The 17451-nt window shown below is 41.0% G+C and overlaps 1 protein-coding gene across 2 annotated transcripts in view; it reads left to right on the top strand.

Annotated features, from left to right (window-relative positions):
• ZMAT2 (zinc finger matrin-type 2) overlaps positions 1-17451 on the top strand; it is a 114681-nt gene that overhangs the window by 77324 nt on the left and 19906 nt on the right. For both annotated transcript variants that reach the window (XM_034411639.3, XM_034411638.3), the window contains exon 4: positions 16686-16759. In XM_034411639.3, coding sequence (XP_034267530.1) covers positions 16686-16759 — 74 coding nt within the window. The remainder of the gene's footprint in view (positions 1-16685; positions 16760-17451) is intronic.

Here is a 17451-nt window from a genome sequence, read left to right as displayed (position 1 = left end):
GATTGAAGTCCCCCGCAATGACAAAAGCGCCCTCTGGATGAGTTTGCTGCTGCCTGGAGATGACGTCATATAGCTTACAAAGTGCCATGCTGACATGGCCATCAGATGGAATATAAACAGCTATATTGATTATCACAGTGATTTCTCTAGGCAGATAAAATGACCTACATGTGACAGTCATCAGTTCCACATCTGGGGAGCAATACGTATAAGCCATTCTGCTGTTAACACACCAGTTACTGTGTATATAGATACAGAGTCCTCCTCCCTTGCTCTTATTGGAGTCGCCATTTCTGTCGAAGCAATAAGTAACATGGCTTGTCAACCCCACTGCCGCATCAGGTACAGATGGATGTAGCCAGGTCTCCGTTACAACCATCACACAGCTTTCACAGAGAAGCCTGTTTGCTGCCATCTGTAGCTCTGATTGTCAATTTTGTGGACAAGAGATCTGGCATTTGTCAAAAAGACACTGGGCAGTGCTAGTCTGTGAGGCTGCTTTTGAAACCAAGCCAGCAGACCAGCTCTGCAGCCGTGCTTTTATTTCCTCTTCTTTCGCTTTTGTCTGTGCCGACCTGACCTGACAACAATCCATGGAGATCCTGGAGGCCTCACCATGCAGTTCGGTATGTTGTAGGACTCCTGAAAATTGCTGGTAATTTCAGATTGATTTGCGACCCGATGTTTAGCAGCTCTGCGTGGGTGAAGGCAAATTTTGCCCCTTGCACTACACTGCGCATACACATTCATACACACATTATTCCAAGCACCACACACCAGTATCGGGAGCCCAGGGCCACTGAATGTGAACGCGCCACCATCTTATTGGTCTCCCTGTCCCAGAAAAATGGCTGATGCCAGGAGTGCGGATGTTTGGCTCTACTTAGTGAGTCTTCCAGTATCATGGGTGAGGGTATCAGTCTCCCTCGCGTAGCCTTTGGCCAGATGCAAAAGTCAAACTGGCCACCCCAGGCTCCCTCTTGGGCCCCCTGGGTTTCAGGCTCTCCTTTCGCCCCAGCATCTTCCATCTATTTTGCGGTAGTTTGGGTCTCCAGGTAGATTGCTGTTGCATATCTGGCTTAATGCATTCCATAGTATGACCTTAGAATGGCCGACAGCCCTCACGGGATGGCACAACATGTAGTTTCAATTCCCTTTATCCCAGCCCCTCCTTTACCACCCCGCAACTCCCTCCCCCTATTGCGTATGGCAGACTAGCATCTAACAAAGCACAGTTGACTAGCATCAGGATGGCAATCCTGATGATTACTTTAGGTGACTATGCATATTCTAAACTGTAGTCCTCTTTTTTTATTTCTTGGGACCAATGCTAGTTTTATTATAATTTTAAATCCTGTGGACCACTGGGGGTGGGGGGGGGGGAAGGCTCAGCCGCCTTTCAGGCCTACCTGTCTGCTTCTGCGAGGCCTTCAGATGGGAGGCCCAAGAGAAAGCGCCTGGTCCAGGCACACAGCCTGGAAACCTCTTTTGTGTTCCTTCTCTCAAGAAGCTTGGTCAATCTGAGTGAAGGAAAACGAAGACAGGCAGACTGACGGTGGCTTGCTGACGTTGGTGGGAAAGTCGGTCCCATATTCCAGAGCTGTGGTAGTCACAGGACTGGCCCATTGGTCATCCTAGAGCAGCTCCTCCACCTGGGTGCACCGGCCTGCAGGGGAGCTGCCTGCTCCTTGTCAGGCCAGTGCACCCGGGTGGAGGAGCTGCTCCGGGATGACCAAAGGGCCAGTCCTGTGACTACCACAGCTCTGGAATATAGGACCGAGCCGTGGTGGGGCTGGAAATCTCTGCCATAGGGGGTTGCACATGCAATGTGCAACTTTGCAGATGGTGCAGCATGCAAAAAGGAGTGCAGCCCTTGCTGGCCGGAATGAGATAATGGTGCTGTTAGGGGGGGGGGTGGGGGTAAGTGGGCCGAAGTGGTGGTGGTGATGGCTGGAAGGTGCAGGAGCGAAGTGCTATTTGCTTGGCATCAGCATTCCGCCTTTGCCATGGTATATTTGCTGGTGGCACCAAGGCAGCCCTTGTCTCCTGCCGCTTGTGGCTCAGAGTGGTAAACCGCATCCAGGAAGCACTACAGCTTTTTTCCATTTTATCATTTCTTCCCTACATTACAGTACCCTGTTCGTAACTGTCCTATTTTAAATTTAATCAGCATCAACCTAGAATCTTAACCGGTGCACCATTATTATTTTTTGCACAACATAATCAAAGCAATGCAGCAAAGAAAGCAAAGCTAACAAATCTCAGTTCCCCCGCTTCATGCTAAATTTCTTTTAAGAATTTCTACTCATTCCCATTTTAAATGTATAGGCATATTCATGCCTGGGATTTATCCACCAATCCAATACAAAGAGAAGTCTTTAAAGCCCGGTGTTTCTAAATCTTTGTTTTTAAATCGCACAGGCAAAAAAAGCAGGTTGGAAGCAAACGGAGGACTTGGGAAAGTAATGGTTGGGGAAAAAATCAATGAGAAAAACGGAGATGTCTGGAAAGGGACGGCCGATGTAAATAATAATAATTTTAAAAAATCACAATCAAAGGGGATTTGGGCAGCTAACACTGGAATAGCCAGCTTTGGAAAGCGCCAGCTGGGTACAAAAAGAGGAAGGGGTCTTTTTTTTTCCAGAAAGAGCCACAGAGAAAGAAGGGGAAAGAGCCAGTCGGCTTTGTGCAGAAAAATCGGGCAAAGATACCTCAAAGATATCTCCAGGAGGAAAAGGAGGAGGTTTCCTCCTCTTTCTCCTGGAACCGCTGCTGCTCTTCTTCCTTTTCTTCCTGGCCGTAGCCACCCAACCTCCGAAGATCCAGTATTTCCACCTCATACAAAAGGCTGACTGGGGGCAGAAGGATGGAAGGGGTGATGAGGGCTTTGTTGGGTCCCCTGATGGGGGATGGCTTGAAGTAGACGAAGGGCTCGGCTTGGCATATGAGAGCCGGTGCTGGGCTCAACCTGCTGGCTGGAGGGGAGTTGCTGTGGGGGACTGATGAGGGGGCGCTTGGGGCTTGGAGTGCTTGGGGCTCGGAGTGGTAAACCACGTCCAGGAAGCACTACAGCAGAGAGAAGCAGTCGGAATCAACCCTGGCTTTGCTGTCCATTGCAGATGCTAGATCGGCCACCTGCAAACTCTCATCTCTTGAGGAGCCCAGCCAAAGTTTCCCATGTCGCTTCATCAAGCGATCCTCGGGAGATGAGAGTTTGCAGGGGGCCGACCTAGCGTCTACAATGGACAGCAAAGCCAGGGTTGACTCCGGTTGCTTCTCTCTGCTAACAGGAGGCCAAGCTAACTGCCTGAAGGACCCCATCCTGTCTCTGGGAGTCAAAGTGCTGAAGCGCGAGCGGCGCAGGAAACCTTGGCTGGGCTCTTCGAGAGAAATGCAACGATTTCTCTGCGGACCACCAAATTTTTTTCTAAAGCAATGGTACGGTTGATGACCACTGTTTTACAGCAGGGGTGTCAAACTGGTGGCCCACAGGCCAGATGCATCACATGCAGGCCACGCCCACCCAAGCTCTGTGAAGGGGGAAAATGTCTCTATACATCATGTGACAGCAATGTGACACCGCTGGTTTGACACCTGTTCTTTAGAGGATCTCAATGGTCCCTTTACACAGGCAATATCCTCTTCCATGGCCTTTTACCAGGATCTTCCAATTCTGTAGTTATGTAGAACAGAAACTTGGTCCCAATCTTTTACCTTCATTAGACCCTATTGCTTTAATGTTCATGTCACGATACCTGCATCTTATATGTGAACAGTCTCGGTTTCCACTAGGTCTGGCACCTATCTATTGCAAATTGTTAAACTTGTTCCTTATTTATAAGGCTATGGCTTACCTACAGCTATTGTCACACTGTCTGTAAAGGAGGGTGCTTCTATTGCAAATCACAACAATAGTTTCTGTGTAGCCATATCACTTACATGTGGGAATCCATAGGCCATTCAAAGAAGCACATTCAGAGAAGCAGACAAAGTTTTTTAATGGGTATTTTATGTTTGCAAGCTTTAGGTAATTGTTCTTTTACTACAGAAGATGATAATAACGAAATATATATTTTATATTTGTTCAATGTATATATATATAAGCAAAACACACTTACGCCATAATCATGAAATCTCCAGAATCATAAAGCCTACAAACTTGAAATTTGCCACGTATGTTCCTCTTGGCTTCTAGGTGCTCACTAAGAAAGGATTTTTCGAAATGACCATCAGAGCATTAGCATTTCCTATATTATGATTAACACGCTCTGATGCTAAGGAGTTCTACTCCCCCTCCTCACCTGAAAAGAAATCTGTTCCAAATGCAAAACTCAAGCAGAGGGGAGGAGTTTCACTTTCAGTTTTAGTTTCACAGCAGCAATCTGGATTGGATAGGAGAGGCTTTTGTGGGGAAAGCCTGAGGGAGAGAAGGGGATAGGATAGGGGAGGCCTCTGTGCGGCAAACCTGAGGGAGAGAAGGGGATAGGAGAGACCGATCGTAACTACTCATTAATTTTCAAGCTGTAAGTGTCGATTTATCAAGCCCGATCACAGTTTCGTAGCGAAGCATAGGTATCCAGCTAGTAGATAAATAAATAAATGTATAGAAATACACTTGTGTATTATCATAGGCAGCCTCCAATCATTCAATAAAAATGCCATATAAAACATTAAAACAATAAATAGATATCTTAAATTGAAAATTTAGTTAAAATTAAGTTAAGATGGAGAGGAAAGGAACAAAGTATGCACAGGGAGGAGGTGTGGTGTTAGCTAATCCATTAGACATCTCCAGAGTGCCACACCACTATTAGGGCCCTAAACCAGTTGGCAGATCCATATCTTCAAGCTGTTTCTGAAGGCCAAAAGTATGGTTGTGGATCTCACCTTGGGAGCCATGATATTCCAGAGTGCTGGAACTATCGCAGAAAAGGCTCTTCTGAATCCCGCCAGCTGAAATTCCTTGACTGGCAAGCATTCTCTTTCTGCCAGTGTGGATGGGACAGTATAGTCACATCCAGGTTAGACAGTTTCTCAGATAACCTGGACCTATGCTTTAAAGGTGATGAATGCATCACAGTAGTTCAAGTAGCCTTGGAAAAAGGAACCAACCAGCACAAGACTGTGCCACCCAGTCCTAAATCCCACAGCCAGTCCAAAAGGATACCATGGTTAATGGTATCAAAGGCCACTAAGAGGTCAAGGAGATCAAGGAGGGATACACTATCCCCATCCTGCTCTTGCCAGAGATCATCAGTAAGTGTGACCAATGCTGTGTCTGTCCCATAAGTGGGCCTGAAACTGACTGGAAAGGGTCGAGATAATCCATTTCATCCAGGATCCTCTGAAGCTGCCATCTAAAAGGAAAGTGGGAGAATGGATGGAAATTGCCAGATAGATGAGATTAAGAGATGGTTTTTTTGAGAAGGGGTTGAACCAGAGTCTTGTTAAAAGGGCTTGGAAACGTCCCCAACTGCAGTGAAGAATTTATCACTGCCTTTACTCACCTGGCTGTCACTGTCTTGGATGCTTTCACCAACCTGGAGAGACAGGGATCAAATTGACAGGTGGCTGCACTGACAACATCAAGGACCCTCTTTACTTCATCAGGTGTTACAGGATCAAACTGTTCCAAGATAATTAAGATCTTTCCCCCAGCATGGAGCCACACCACATATGGATTCCATCTGGGAATGAATCCAAGTAACTCTGTCAGGTGTTCAACAAATTCTTTTGAAAATGATCGCCCAAGCAGGAGGGACTGGGTGATCCTGAACAGGACCACCGGGTGACACTTGCAGATGCAATAAGTGTGGAGAACTAATGTGATTTGCCATTCTTATTTCATGAAATAGGCCTTAGTAGCAGCTTGAAGCTGTTCCCCATTAGATTCATCCGTTATTTTCCTCCAGCAGCACTCTCTTAACCTCATTTCAGAAATGCAGCTCAGCTGTGAACCACAGGGAATGCTGGGAGCGATGGTCAAGAGAGACTGTAAATGTGCAATCCTGCCCAAACCCTTGGCTGGCCTTTGGTTCTAGGATATAACCAGAGCTTTGGCAGGACTGTGCAGCAAATCCCCACTTCCTAGAATATCCCCCTTCTGGAACTCATTTAGGTCCATCAGTCACCAGGACAGACCTCTTGAATGGGTCTGGTCACCCTGTGATGATGGTGGGGTGCCCTAAGAGAATCTCAAGGATATCAGGGCATGAGATGACCATGGTGGGGGAATAATTATAGATTCCCCCACCAGATCACATTGCCACTGCTCTGACAAGTTCATATTGGCATGTGACCACTGTCCTGAGTTGGACCCAAGATGACCTGGGAATAAGCCCATGGCCACCATGATAGAAGATTTTAATGAAAAGTGGTCGAAAATAAAATATGATAAAACTGGATGGTCTTTTCATGAAGACATCTCATTGCTGTGTTCCCTTAAGCATTCTAGTGCCATATCAGCCAACTTTGTAGAATGTCCTTGTATAGACTTACAAGTAGCTATAGCCTCCTATCATATAACCACAACTAATTAAATCTTTGTGTCTCAGAGCTGCATTTCCCCTGGAAATTGACAATAATGTTACAGTGTCATGTGGAATTGATTGCTAATTGCTGATAGCTTTTGAAGAATTACTTTCCAAAAGAAATTAATTACTGGGCTATTTAACCACATAAGCAGGAGCTTGCCAGTCTCCAAAAATCCTTCAACAACTAATTTAAGAGGCAAGGATTAGGCAAATACATAGGAGTAAAAATGCCATGTCTGCCCCAGCTTCAGAAAAAAATAATATTTGAATAGAAATAGTTTTAATAATTTGAAAAATATAAAGTAAACAGCATTGAAATTCTCCAAGTTACCTACTCAAGTAATTTTCCTATATTGGCACCCAGATTTCTTTTTTATAAGTTACTTGTTGTTTGTAGTTAAATGGAACGTTCCTTATCTATACCTTCCAGCACTGCACAAGGCTGTTATAAATAAAAGAGTTAATGACCTACAAGTTTCACTGACTAGATAAGCTGTAGTGGATAATGCATCTGCAACCATTCTAATGGATTATTCCCTAGTATATTATTAATAGAATCCCCACTCAAAGAAAAGTTTACTCTGCCACATAAAATCACTAAGCCTTTCTCCTCCCAGCCAATAAATTGTTTATATTTTTTAAGTATAGAAAAGTAGGATAATCCTTCCCATCAAAATAAAAAAAATCTAGTTCAAGATTTCCAAATTTTTAATCTAGATATGCCATTTAAAAATGGCAATGACATAAATACAGTCAAGACATGACGAGTAACATCTTGGGAAAAATGATTCAGTATTTGACAAGCTGGCTCTTAAAGCTTCCTAATATTTGACTAAAATAATTCATCTCTATGTCTTTTCCCATTAATCTATTATTAATGAGGACTGCTGCTGCTTTAACTTATTACCTGAAGATAATCTATGGACTGTTTGAACAAGAAAAAATGGGGTAAAATAATCAATTTATTTATAAATATTTGCCCCAAGAGAGTTACTTTTAAATCATGAGAATATGTCAACCTTAATTGTCTTAAATGAAAGATTTCTAAAGAATAAATTGCAATTCCTAGGGATCTTGAATTCAAACTTTCCTGGCCATTACTTAAATATTGATTATGCACAGAGGTGGGTTTCAGCAGGTTCTGACCAGTTCTGAAGAACTGGTAGCGGAAATTTTGAGTAATTTGGAGAACTGGTAGTTAAAATTCTGACTGCCCCCACCCCCATCTATTCTCTGCCTCCCGAGTCCCAGCTGATCAGGAGGAAATGGGGATTTTGCAGTAACCTTCCCCTGGAGTGGGGAGGGAATGGAGATTTTACAGTATCCTTCCCCTGTCACACCCACCAAGCCACGCCCACAGAACCGGGGTAGAACCGGTTCTACCACAGAACCGGTAGTAAAAAAATTTGAAACCCACCACTGATTATGCATAAGGTAAACTTTGACAATTCAGATAATCTATATTGAATGGAACTTGACATCTGTTCACATAAGAAAGGAATTTTTTTCATGATTCTTTTTCAAATGTTATTTAGGAAATTATATTTCTTGTATTCTATACTTTTTCAGTAGGCTTGATGACTATATTGGCAGGTGAGAGCACTCAGCCAACGTTTCCTGAGTTTAAAAGCTAAGTAGGGCCTCCTTCACTCCTCCCCCACCTGGAAATGCTGGGGCTAGACTAGCCCTAAAATCATCCTGGAATAGCAAGCCATTTCTTTATTGTTTTTAGGTAAACTACATGGTTGTGTCTGTGTAGTCTTTAAGAGCTGAGTGATTCAAAGACCTCTTTCTCTTTGTAGCATGTAGCTTTGTGCCACTTTAGATATTAAAATGTGCAGCTGGCATTGTAAAGATGCTCAGAAGTTTGTGAACCCTTTTGAATTTTCAATATTTCTGCATAATATCACCTAAAATGTGATCTATAATCCATTCAAGTCCTAAAACTAGATAAAAAGAACCCAATTAAATGATTCAAAACATTATACGTGTTCATTTGTTTATTGAGGAAAATGATCCAAAGCTACAAATCTGTATGTGGCAAAAGTATGTGAATCTTTGCTTTCAATAACTGGGAGATAACTGCAATTTAGTATTTCCAAGAACTGGATTAGCTCATTCCTCCTTACAGAACAGCTACAACTCAAGAAAGTTGGTGGGCTTTCTCATGTGAACTGCCCATTTCAGGTTCTTCCACAATATCATAGTCAGGATTTTAACTTGGCAAAACATTAATTTACTTCTGCTTTAACTATTCTACAATTTGTGTGTTTTGAATTGTTGTCTTACTATGTGACCCACTTCTTTTGATGGATAGATACCTTATAGGTGTAAATTTCCTGTAGAATTTGCAAGTACAATTCAGAATTCATAGTTCCATCAATGGTTGCAATCATAGTCTAAGCAAAAAAGCAAGCCCAAACCATGATACTATCATCAGCACATTTTGCAGATGGGATAAAGTTCTTACAGTGGAGTGCAGTGTCTGCCTTTCACCAAATGTAACACTTTTCATTCAAACCAAACACTTGCAAAATTGATGTCCACCCTTGCAGGTACAGGTAGTCTTGATTTATGATGATAATTGTAACTGGAATTTCTATTGCTAAGTGATGCAAACTTGTAAAGTGTGATGTCATGTGACTGCATCACTTAGCAATTGCAACAGTCCCGATTGTCATCGTTAACCAAATTCCAACAGTCTCTAGGTGAGTATACACTCTGATGCAAGGCTTGGTTCTGCAATTTGCCACATCTGCTGGCCCTGTCATCCTGGGCCCTGCTCATCCTGCCACCTCAACTGATAGTTACTGTCTTCTTCCTGTTACTAAAGAGATGTGCCTGGCCTGGGCCCTCATGAGGCAGCTGCTGGCCATGTCAGGCTATCTTCCTGAGGCTGTGTGTAGCTTTCGCTAAAGTCTTGATTTGTGCAAGGCACCTGCTCTCTGAGCTTCACTGAAAAGGGTGTGCAGAGCCCAGTGCTGGCAGAGGCGGCAGAGTGCAGAACAGCCAAAAGGGCAAAAATGTGGGGAGATAGGTTGGGGGGGCAGTTGAAGAGGAGGCAGAGGAGGCAATCCCTTATCAGCTTGAGGATGAGAGGAACCAAGCCTTGCATCGGGGTGTATACTCACCTAGAGACGGTTGGAATTTGGTTAACGATGTCAATCGGGACTGTTGCAATTGCTAAATGATGCAGTCACATGACATCACTCTTTACAATAGAAATTCCAGTTACAATTATCATCATAAATCAAGACTACCTGTACCTGCAAGGGCTGACATCATGCCAAAAGGGCAGAAATGGGACGATAAAATGGAGGGGCATTGAATCCTCTAGTCATAAATTCAGCAGGATGTCAGTCCCCCAAATTTAGATCACAAGACTGCAATCACTGTAAATTCTGGATTGGGCATAACTACCATTTGTTCAGTGCCACTGTAACTTGAAATGGTCACTGCATAGTCATTACGTGAGTGTTTTCTGTAGTCCAGACAAACAACTAATACCATTAGAACTAACACTACTTTTATTATGATGTTACAATAACCTCTCCTTCCTTACTTTTACTTTCCAGAAAACTAGAAAGGATCTCTTTTGAGGGACCATGCTCCCATTCCTTCTGTAGGCTGAAATATCTCTTATTGCACTGGCTATGAATCTTCTTCCTGCTGTCTTTTAAGGATATTCCTGCAGATGATTACAGAATCTGGGCAAAATGGTTAGGCAGGAAGTTTTGCTCATTCTTCCCTAAAAAGGAATTCTCTGTCCTAAACAAAACTGACCAATGTAGTGAGGGAGGAGAATTAATGATGTTTATCTCTACACCATAGGATGCAAAGTGGGTTCATGTCAATGGGATTTCTTCCCCTAAAATTCAGTGCATTGTTTCTGATGCTTCCTTTCTCAGAGTTCCTAAATAAATCCAGGTGCAAACCAAACCTGGGGCACAAAGAAAGGCTGCTCAGGACCAATGGTGTAAAAGGCTTGTGTTGGAAGGCAACACAGCTTTCTGCAGATGTGTCAGATCATCAGGAATATTGTCAAGTGTCCTCTGGAATTCTTCTAGAGCCATTAGGCACCTAGGATGGATGGTTTTAACATTTCTAGCCCTGGTGTGGTTCCAGGGAGACAGTTAATTTTAATTGAAGCAGGAAGTTATTAATTGTTGGCGTTATTACTGTGTTAATGTGGTACTTGCCAAAAATTCCAATTTCTTCCAAATAATCAGCTTTTATTATTGGCTAGGATTAAGCTAAGGCTATGTGGTCTTCAAGTGCCATGCTCCACCTTCTGCAAAAGAAACAAAATAGCAATGTCTTGGAAAAATGGCTGAGTTTGTCTCCCAATAAATGTTAGAGAAATTAAAGTTTTAGTAAACACTAATCTTGGTGTACTTACTATTCTCAAGAGTGGCATCATATTCATTCCCTTGGAGTTCTGTGCAGATTTGAATATTTTTAATATGAAATGCAAATCTTCCTTTCTTTTGCTCCTGATCCAGTCTCTTTTGAACAATTTATATCCTTTTATTGCGATGCAGTGATAACATGAGAATCATCTTGAGTAGGCCTTGTTTCCAGCGGAGGTATGCAGCATTTGAGAATTGAAGGCAAAGAGGTTTGGAGCATGCAGAAGTGCCCATATACCACCTGTCCCCATTCCTTAAACCTGGAGTATTGCATGGTCCTAATATATACCTAGTCATATTTTTCTTTGTGTCTTAAAAATTATAACATTCTCCTCCTTTATGTACCATATTCTGGGAGGCATCATATTTACAATAAGACTATGAATTCTGTGGGTGAGTTGTTCTTCCTGATGTTTCACTGCATACTCTAACTTAATAGCCTAGGAACTAGTATCACATTTCTTCCTCCGATATTTAAGTCATAGATCTCTAGTCCTCAGAGAGTTCAGTTTAAATTTTCACATCATGTTTCACATATTTTGTTCCCTTGGAAGGTGCAACCCATCTCATGCTAGTACTCTTCTAGCATGATTTCCATAGTAAGCAGGATTTTATATTCCATTTGGAGTTATCATCCATGGATTTGATTGGGTAGATGGGAACCTGACCCCCAGGTTCTTGGGCTTGTCTTGTGGAGAGTTAGGGGCAGTACAAAGGGAACTTGCCCTTGGTATTTAAAATTGCAGATAGGGTCAGAAATTTAAAGATGAGATCAAGTGTGGGCCTCATCCCCACATTATTATTATACCTTGACAAGAATGAAGTCCTTGATTGTTTAGCACAAAGATATACATTGCTTGCTTAAGCTGCTTCTACTTTCTTCTAATTTTGATGCTTTTTAATTCCTGTAGTTAACTGTCAATGGCCTGTGAAATGCTGTCAAGAGATACGGTGTTTTAAACCTCATTAGAGAACATTCCTTATTGCGACTTCAAAAAACCAATAGCAAGAATCAAGAGAGGTTGTTGCCATTGCATTTTTTAATTAGAGGACAATATTGTGCTACCAAGTCAGCCAAAGCCAGAGGATTATAGTATTGATCTTGAAGCAATGTCCAATCACCATCAACAAGTATGAGAGAGCTGGAATTGCTGATGTGTTTTTGAAAACGATAATATAGCTGGGCAATCCTTAGTCTCCTTTTATGCTTCATATATGAAACAGTTTAAATGTATTGTCCGCTTCACTTACTCAACCTGAACCTGAATTATTCACTGAAGATAAAAAAAAAAATATTGGAAGTGGGGTTGAAGAGAAAAAAGTAGAAAATTCAGCCATATATTTTTTAACAAAGCAATCAGGCTTAGTTGATTATTAACAATTACTAAATATACAAAGATTCATATAGATGCTCATCAATTATTTAATATAAAGAGTGCCTTGTATCCTAAGGTAGGAAATTGTATTCTACAGACATGGGAGATATCCCAGAATTTTTAAAATTATTGTTGTTATTTGCTCAATTTCAGGGGCATCTGATCTCAGTATGAGGCCTAGCAAATTGCTGATTGTATCTTGATTTTGCTTTTTTTAAATCTAAAACATTTATGTCTTAGGATTCATTTGTGGCATTTAATAAAATACCCTGGTGATAATTGATTTTATTAAAGTTGCAAAGAGAAGACAAATTTTATGTGCAGGACGTTTTTTTAAAGATACTAATGGTTATTGTTGAATTCATGTATTGTATAGTTGATTTGGTTTTCGCTTGGTATGTAGCATGAATCCTGATTCTGTGGCTTATAGATGTGTTTTGTTACAATTTAGATATTGTTTGGTTTGGGAGATCTATTCATTGACATTTATCTTCAGTGAATTGATCAATGTGGAGCAATAGAAGTAGCTTTGACATCTGACTCCTGACTCTGTTTTTGCTTTCGAGCCAGTTTTTAAACCACTTTTTTAAAAAAGTCTATACTGTAGCTATATACAGCATTTTTGAGATGGCATCGGTGCTGGATTCATTAAAAGCTACTAGGTTTCATCCCCAGGCCCTGCCAGTTTATCAGATAATTAAATAATCTATTTGAGAATGTGTACAAAAAGATAGGCAATAATTTAATGAAAAAAAGGATTTAAAGCATAGATTAAACAATAATGAAATACAGATACAGAATAACAGAGATGGAAGGTACCTCACAGGTCTTCTAGTCTATACCATTTCAGACAAATGGCTGTCCAGTCTCTTCTTAAAAACCTCCTGGAGCACCACAACTTCTGAAGGCAAACTGTTACACTGATTAATTGTTCTAATACTCCTTAATTTTAAGTTGGATCTCTCTTTGGTAATCTTCCAAACATTACTTCTTGTCCTGCTCTCAGATGCTTTAGAGAATAGGTTGACCACTCTTTTTTGTGACAGCCCCTCAAATATTGGAAGACTGCTAGCTATCATGTTACTCCTTGTCCTTCTCTTCCTTAGACTGGACATACCTCATTTCTGCAACTGTTCATTGTACGGTTTGACCTCCAGTCCCCTAATTATCTTTACACTCTTTCTAGAATCCCAATCTTTTTTGTACTATAGCGATCAGAACTGGACATAATATTCCAAGTGTAGTCTTACGACTGCAGTATTAAGCAGTACAAATATTTCATGTGATTTTGATACTAATCCCCCGGTTGATGCAGCCTAGGACTGTGTTGGCTTTTTTGGCAGCTGCAGCATATTGCTGGCTCATACTCTGGTAGTGGTCCACTAAGATACCTAGATCCCTCTCAGAGTTACTGCTGTTTAGCCCTATGCATTTGATTTTTAATAAAAGAGAATATTTGTAGCTCAGGGTTGAAATGAGAGTTCCTTGGTGCTCTCTGAGCTTGGTGGTTTTCTTGCAGCCGTTTCATTGCCCAAACTAGGTAATATCATCAGTGTTAGTAGGAGTGGGAGTTTGCTCTCAGTTTATACTCTAGTGACTTTCTCTGTCAGTGTTGGTGGGAGTGGTCTTGGAATTTTTTTGGTTGGCCTGTTTAATGTTCGTTTGTTTGGCAGTTCCTTGTTTGGATTATTGTTTATTGTTTACTTCTTGATTGTTGGTCTGATGTTAATCTGTGCTCATCTAAGTGTTGATTGCTGGTGGGGAGGTGTTTTGGTATTTCGTTTTGATATTTTTGGCTTGTTGATTGTCTCTTATGCATTGTAGATATTGTTTATATTTATGTGTCTATTGATAGCTAATTTGTCAGAATGCCAGGCTTCTAGAAATTTTGTACCCTGTTTCCCTGAAAATAAGACATCCCCTGATAAATAAGACCAATCGGGCTTTTGAGCGAATGCACTAAAATAAGCCTTCCCTCAAAAATAAGCCTTCCCCAAAAATATTTAAATGCAGTGTTGGAAATCAGGTAAGACGGCAAGAGGAGCCCCATCTTGCTCCCCGTGCCCCAAAATAATAAGACCTCCCCGAAAATAAGGCCAAGCGCTTATTTTGGGGTTCAAAAAAATATAAGATAGGGGTTTTTTTTAATAGTTTTTATTGAATATTTTACATTTTTAAAACCAAAAACATAATAGGAAAAGACAAAAAAAGAAAAAAAAGTAGACATTGTCTATCACAGACCTTACCGAGAAGTAGGCCTTGGTCTATTTTGTCAAATGCCTTACTAAAGTCTAAATAAACTGTGTTTACAGTATTCCCCTGATCCATTAATTTAGTCACTTTATCAAAAATGCTATAAGGTTTGTCTGGCATGATCTATTTTTGACAAACCCAGTTGATTTCTACTAATATCTTTGCTTGTTTTTAGATGTTTGCAGATCCGTTGTTTGATTATCTTTTCCAGGATCTTCTCAGATATTGATGTGAGGCTGATTGGTCTGTAGTTTTCTATTTTTCTCCTTGCAGATTGGAATCCTACTAGCTCTTTCCCAATCCTCTGGTGGTTCCCCAGTGCTCCAGGATCTTTGAAAGATATGGTTCAAATACACACATTAAACTTTAAAGTAGGATAGCACTGCAGGCTTTACAGTTACTTGTCACTTTATAAGAAGATCAGGAAGTCTTGAATGACAAATGAAATAAGTAAAACTTACATAAATTAATGAGAAACCTCCAGTGCATGATCTGAAATTTAAAGCTCAGTCCTTGAAGATAAAATGAAGAAAATAACAGCTAGTTTTACTGTTATGCAGAATGAAATAGATGATGTTTACTTTGCGATCATTTGGTTTTCGATGTCCTGAAAGAACTGAAAATTATTTTAAGCTGTATTTATTTATGAATTTTTTACTTGTAGAGTATGGCTGTTACAGAAAATTTCGTCTCATACACCACAATAATTAGGCTCATTTTGATGACAGTTATGCATTTTGACTTGGGGAATGCCATTTGCTGCTGTGCCTTAGGTACAAATTGATTATAATTAGCCATTGAGGACAAGGTCTGTTTTCAAAACTCCTATGGCCACTGAATATTGTTCCTCTTCTTTTTGTATTGTCTTTAGATATAAATATCAAATAACAAACTGAACCCCTTGAACTCAGTCAGCTCTTATGTGTACTCCAAGTATACTGTATAATAAGGAAGACTGAAACTGCACATACAGCAAAGAATAGGAGTCCAGAAAAATGTTTTATATAGAGGTAGTCCATGACTAATGAAGTCATGGTAGTCCGTGACTAATTGGGACCAGAATTTTTGTCGGTAGGTGATGTAGTCATAAAGTATAATTGCATCACTTAGTGACAGCAATCCCTGCAGTTCTGATTGCCTTTGCTAAACAAATCCTGTGGTCATAGGTGAGGCAACTTCCTGCTGACTTCCTATATCCAGGTAAGTGGGGAAACCAGCAGGAAATTGCAGGTGTCAGGTACTTGCAAACAAAGTGCCTGCTGCCAGGTAGGGGAAGGCAGAAGGGGGTGCATAGGGCTGTGAGACAGGTGCAGCAAAAGTTGGGGAAGGTACGGAAAGGTGCAAGGGGGACATAGCGGGGTTCAGGGAGGATGCATTGCAAGAGGCTATATGAGAATTCTGGGGATTAATCATAACCACCATTCATTCAGTGCTGTCGAGGACTATCTGAATGTGGAAGCTGCAAATTGATATAAGACATATAATCATAGGGCTGGAAGGGACCTTAGAAGTCTTCTGGTCCAACCTCTTGCTCAAGGCTGAACACATTTCTAACATCCCAGTTAATTTTTTGTCCAGTTTATTTTTGAAAACCACCAGTGATGGAGCACCTACAACTCTGAAGGCAAGCTATTCCATTGTTTAACAATTTAACAGAAAAGTTTTCCTTCTAGAATCTAGAAAGTTCTTTAACAAGCTTCCACCCATTACTTCTAGTCCTGCCCTCAGCTGCTTTGGAAAATAAGTTGACCCCCTCCTCCCTGTGACAGAGGGGACAGTTGGAAGACTGTCCCCTCTAATCCATCTCTTTGACAGGCTATACCTACTTAACTCCCTCAACTGTTCATCATACTCCTTAGTTTCCAACCCTTTATCATCTTTGTTGCTATTATCTGCATACTGCATACTTCGTAGGATCTTAGCATCTTTTTTTTTGTATGCAAACAATTTAGGAGATAATTTCCAAGATATTAGTACCAACCAGAAAAAAGGTGCTGTGGTTTAACTTGCTTCTGGAAACTTAATAATATTGTTGCTTTTGGGTGGGACAATTAATTGATTTGAAAATGTTGAATTAGCTATTTGATGATTGATTATCTTCTCCTTCTCCTCAGGTATTATTGTAATGTATGTGACTGTGTAGTGAAAGATTCCATCAACTTCCTTGATCATATCAATGGCAAAAAACGTATGTATAACATGTTTTTCATGTAGTAGTTTGATATTATTGTTGTTGTTTTGTTAGTATTATTAATCATCGCACAGTCAACCAGATGCTCAGACTGGGTTTGTCTTTTTTGTCTACCTATTAAGTCCTTACCAAGGACCTGGGATAGGCAGATGTGGATGTTTGATGGTGTTACAGATATCATCATAGGATGGAAGCTGTACCCAGTGAAGCTGCCTTTTGCAGTTGACTGATGGTGAATGTGTCAATGCCGATGGTGTTCAAGTAGTCCACTATCCAGACTATTTTGTCTTTCTTATCGACAATTGTTAAGTCTGGGGTGTTATGTGGCAAGTGTCTATCTGCTTGAATTCTAAAGTTCCAGAGCAATTTAACTTCATTTTCTTTGACTTTCTCTATTTTATGGTCCCACCAGTTCTTGCTTGCAAGCAAATGATATTTCTTGCAGATCTTCCAATGCACCATTGTTGCTACTTTGTCATGCCACCGCTTGTAGTCAGTCTGCAATCTTCTTGCAGCAGCTTACCAGGTGGTCCACTGTTTCTTCACCTTCTTTGCATATGTGGCACTTACTGTCTGTTGCTGTCTTCTCAATTCTGGCTTTGTATTCATTTGTCCTTAAGGAGTGGTCTTGTGCAGCCAGAATTAGTCGCTTGATCTCTTTCTTCAAAGTTCCTGCTCGTAACCATTGC

The sequence above is a fragment of the Pantherophis guttatus genome, chromosome 3, assembly GCF_059756535.1.
Source record: "Pantherophis guttatus breed Tessera chromosome 3, ASM5975653v1, whole genome shotgun sequence".
NCBI lineage: Eukaryota > Metazoa > Chordata > Lepidosauria > Squamata > Colubridae > Pantherophis > Pantherophis guttatus.
Note: the sequence above shows the minus strand (reverse complement) of the source record. Positions and strands in the feature narration are given on the sequence as shown.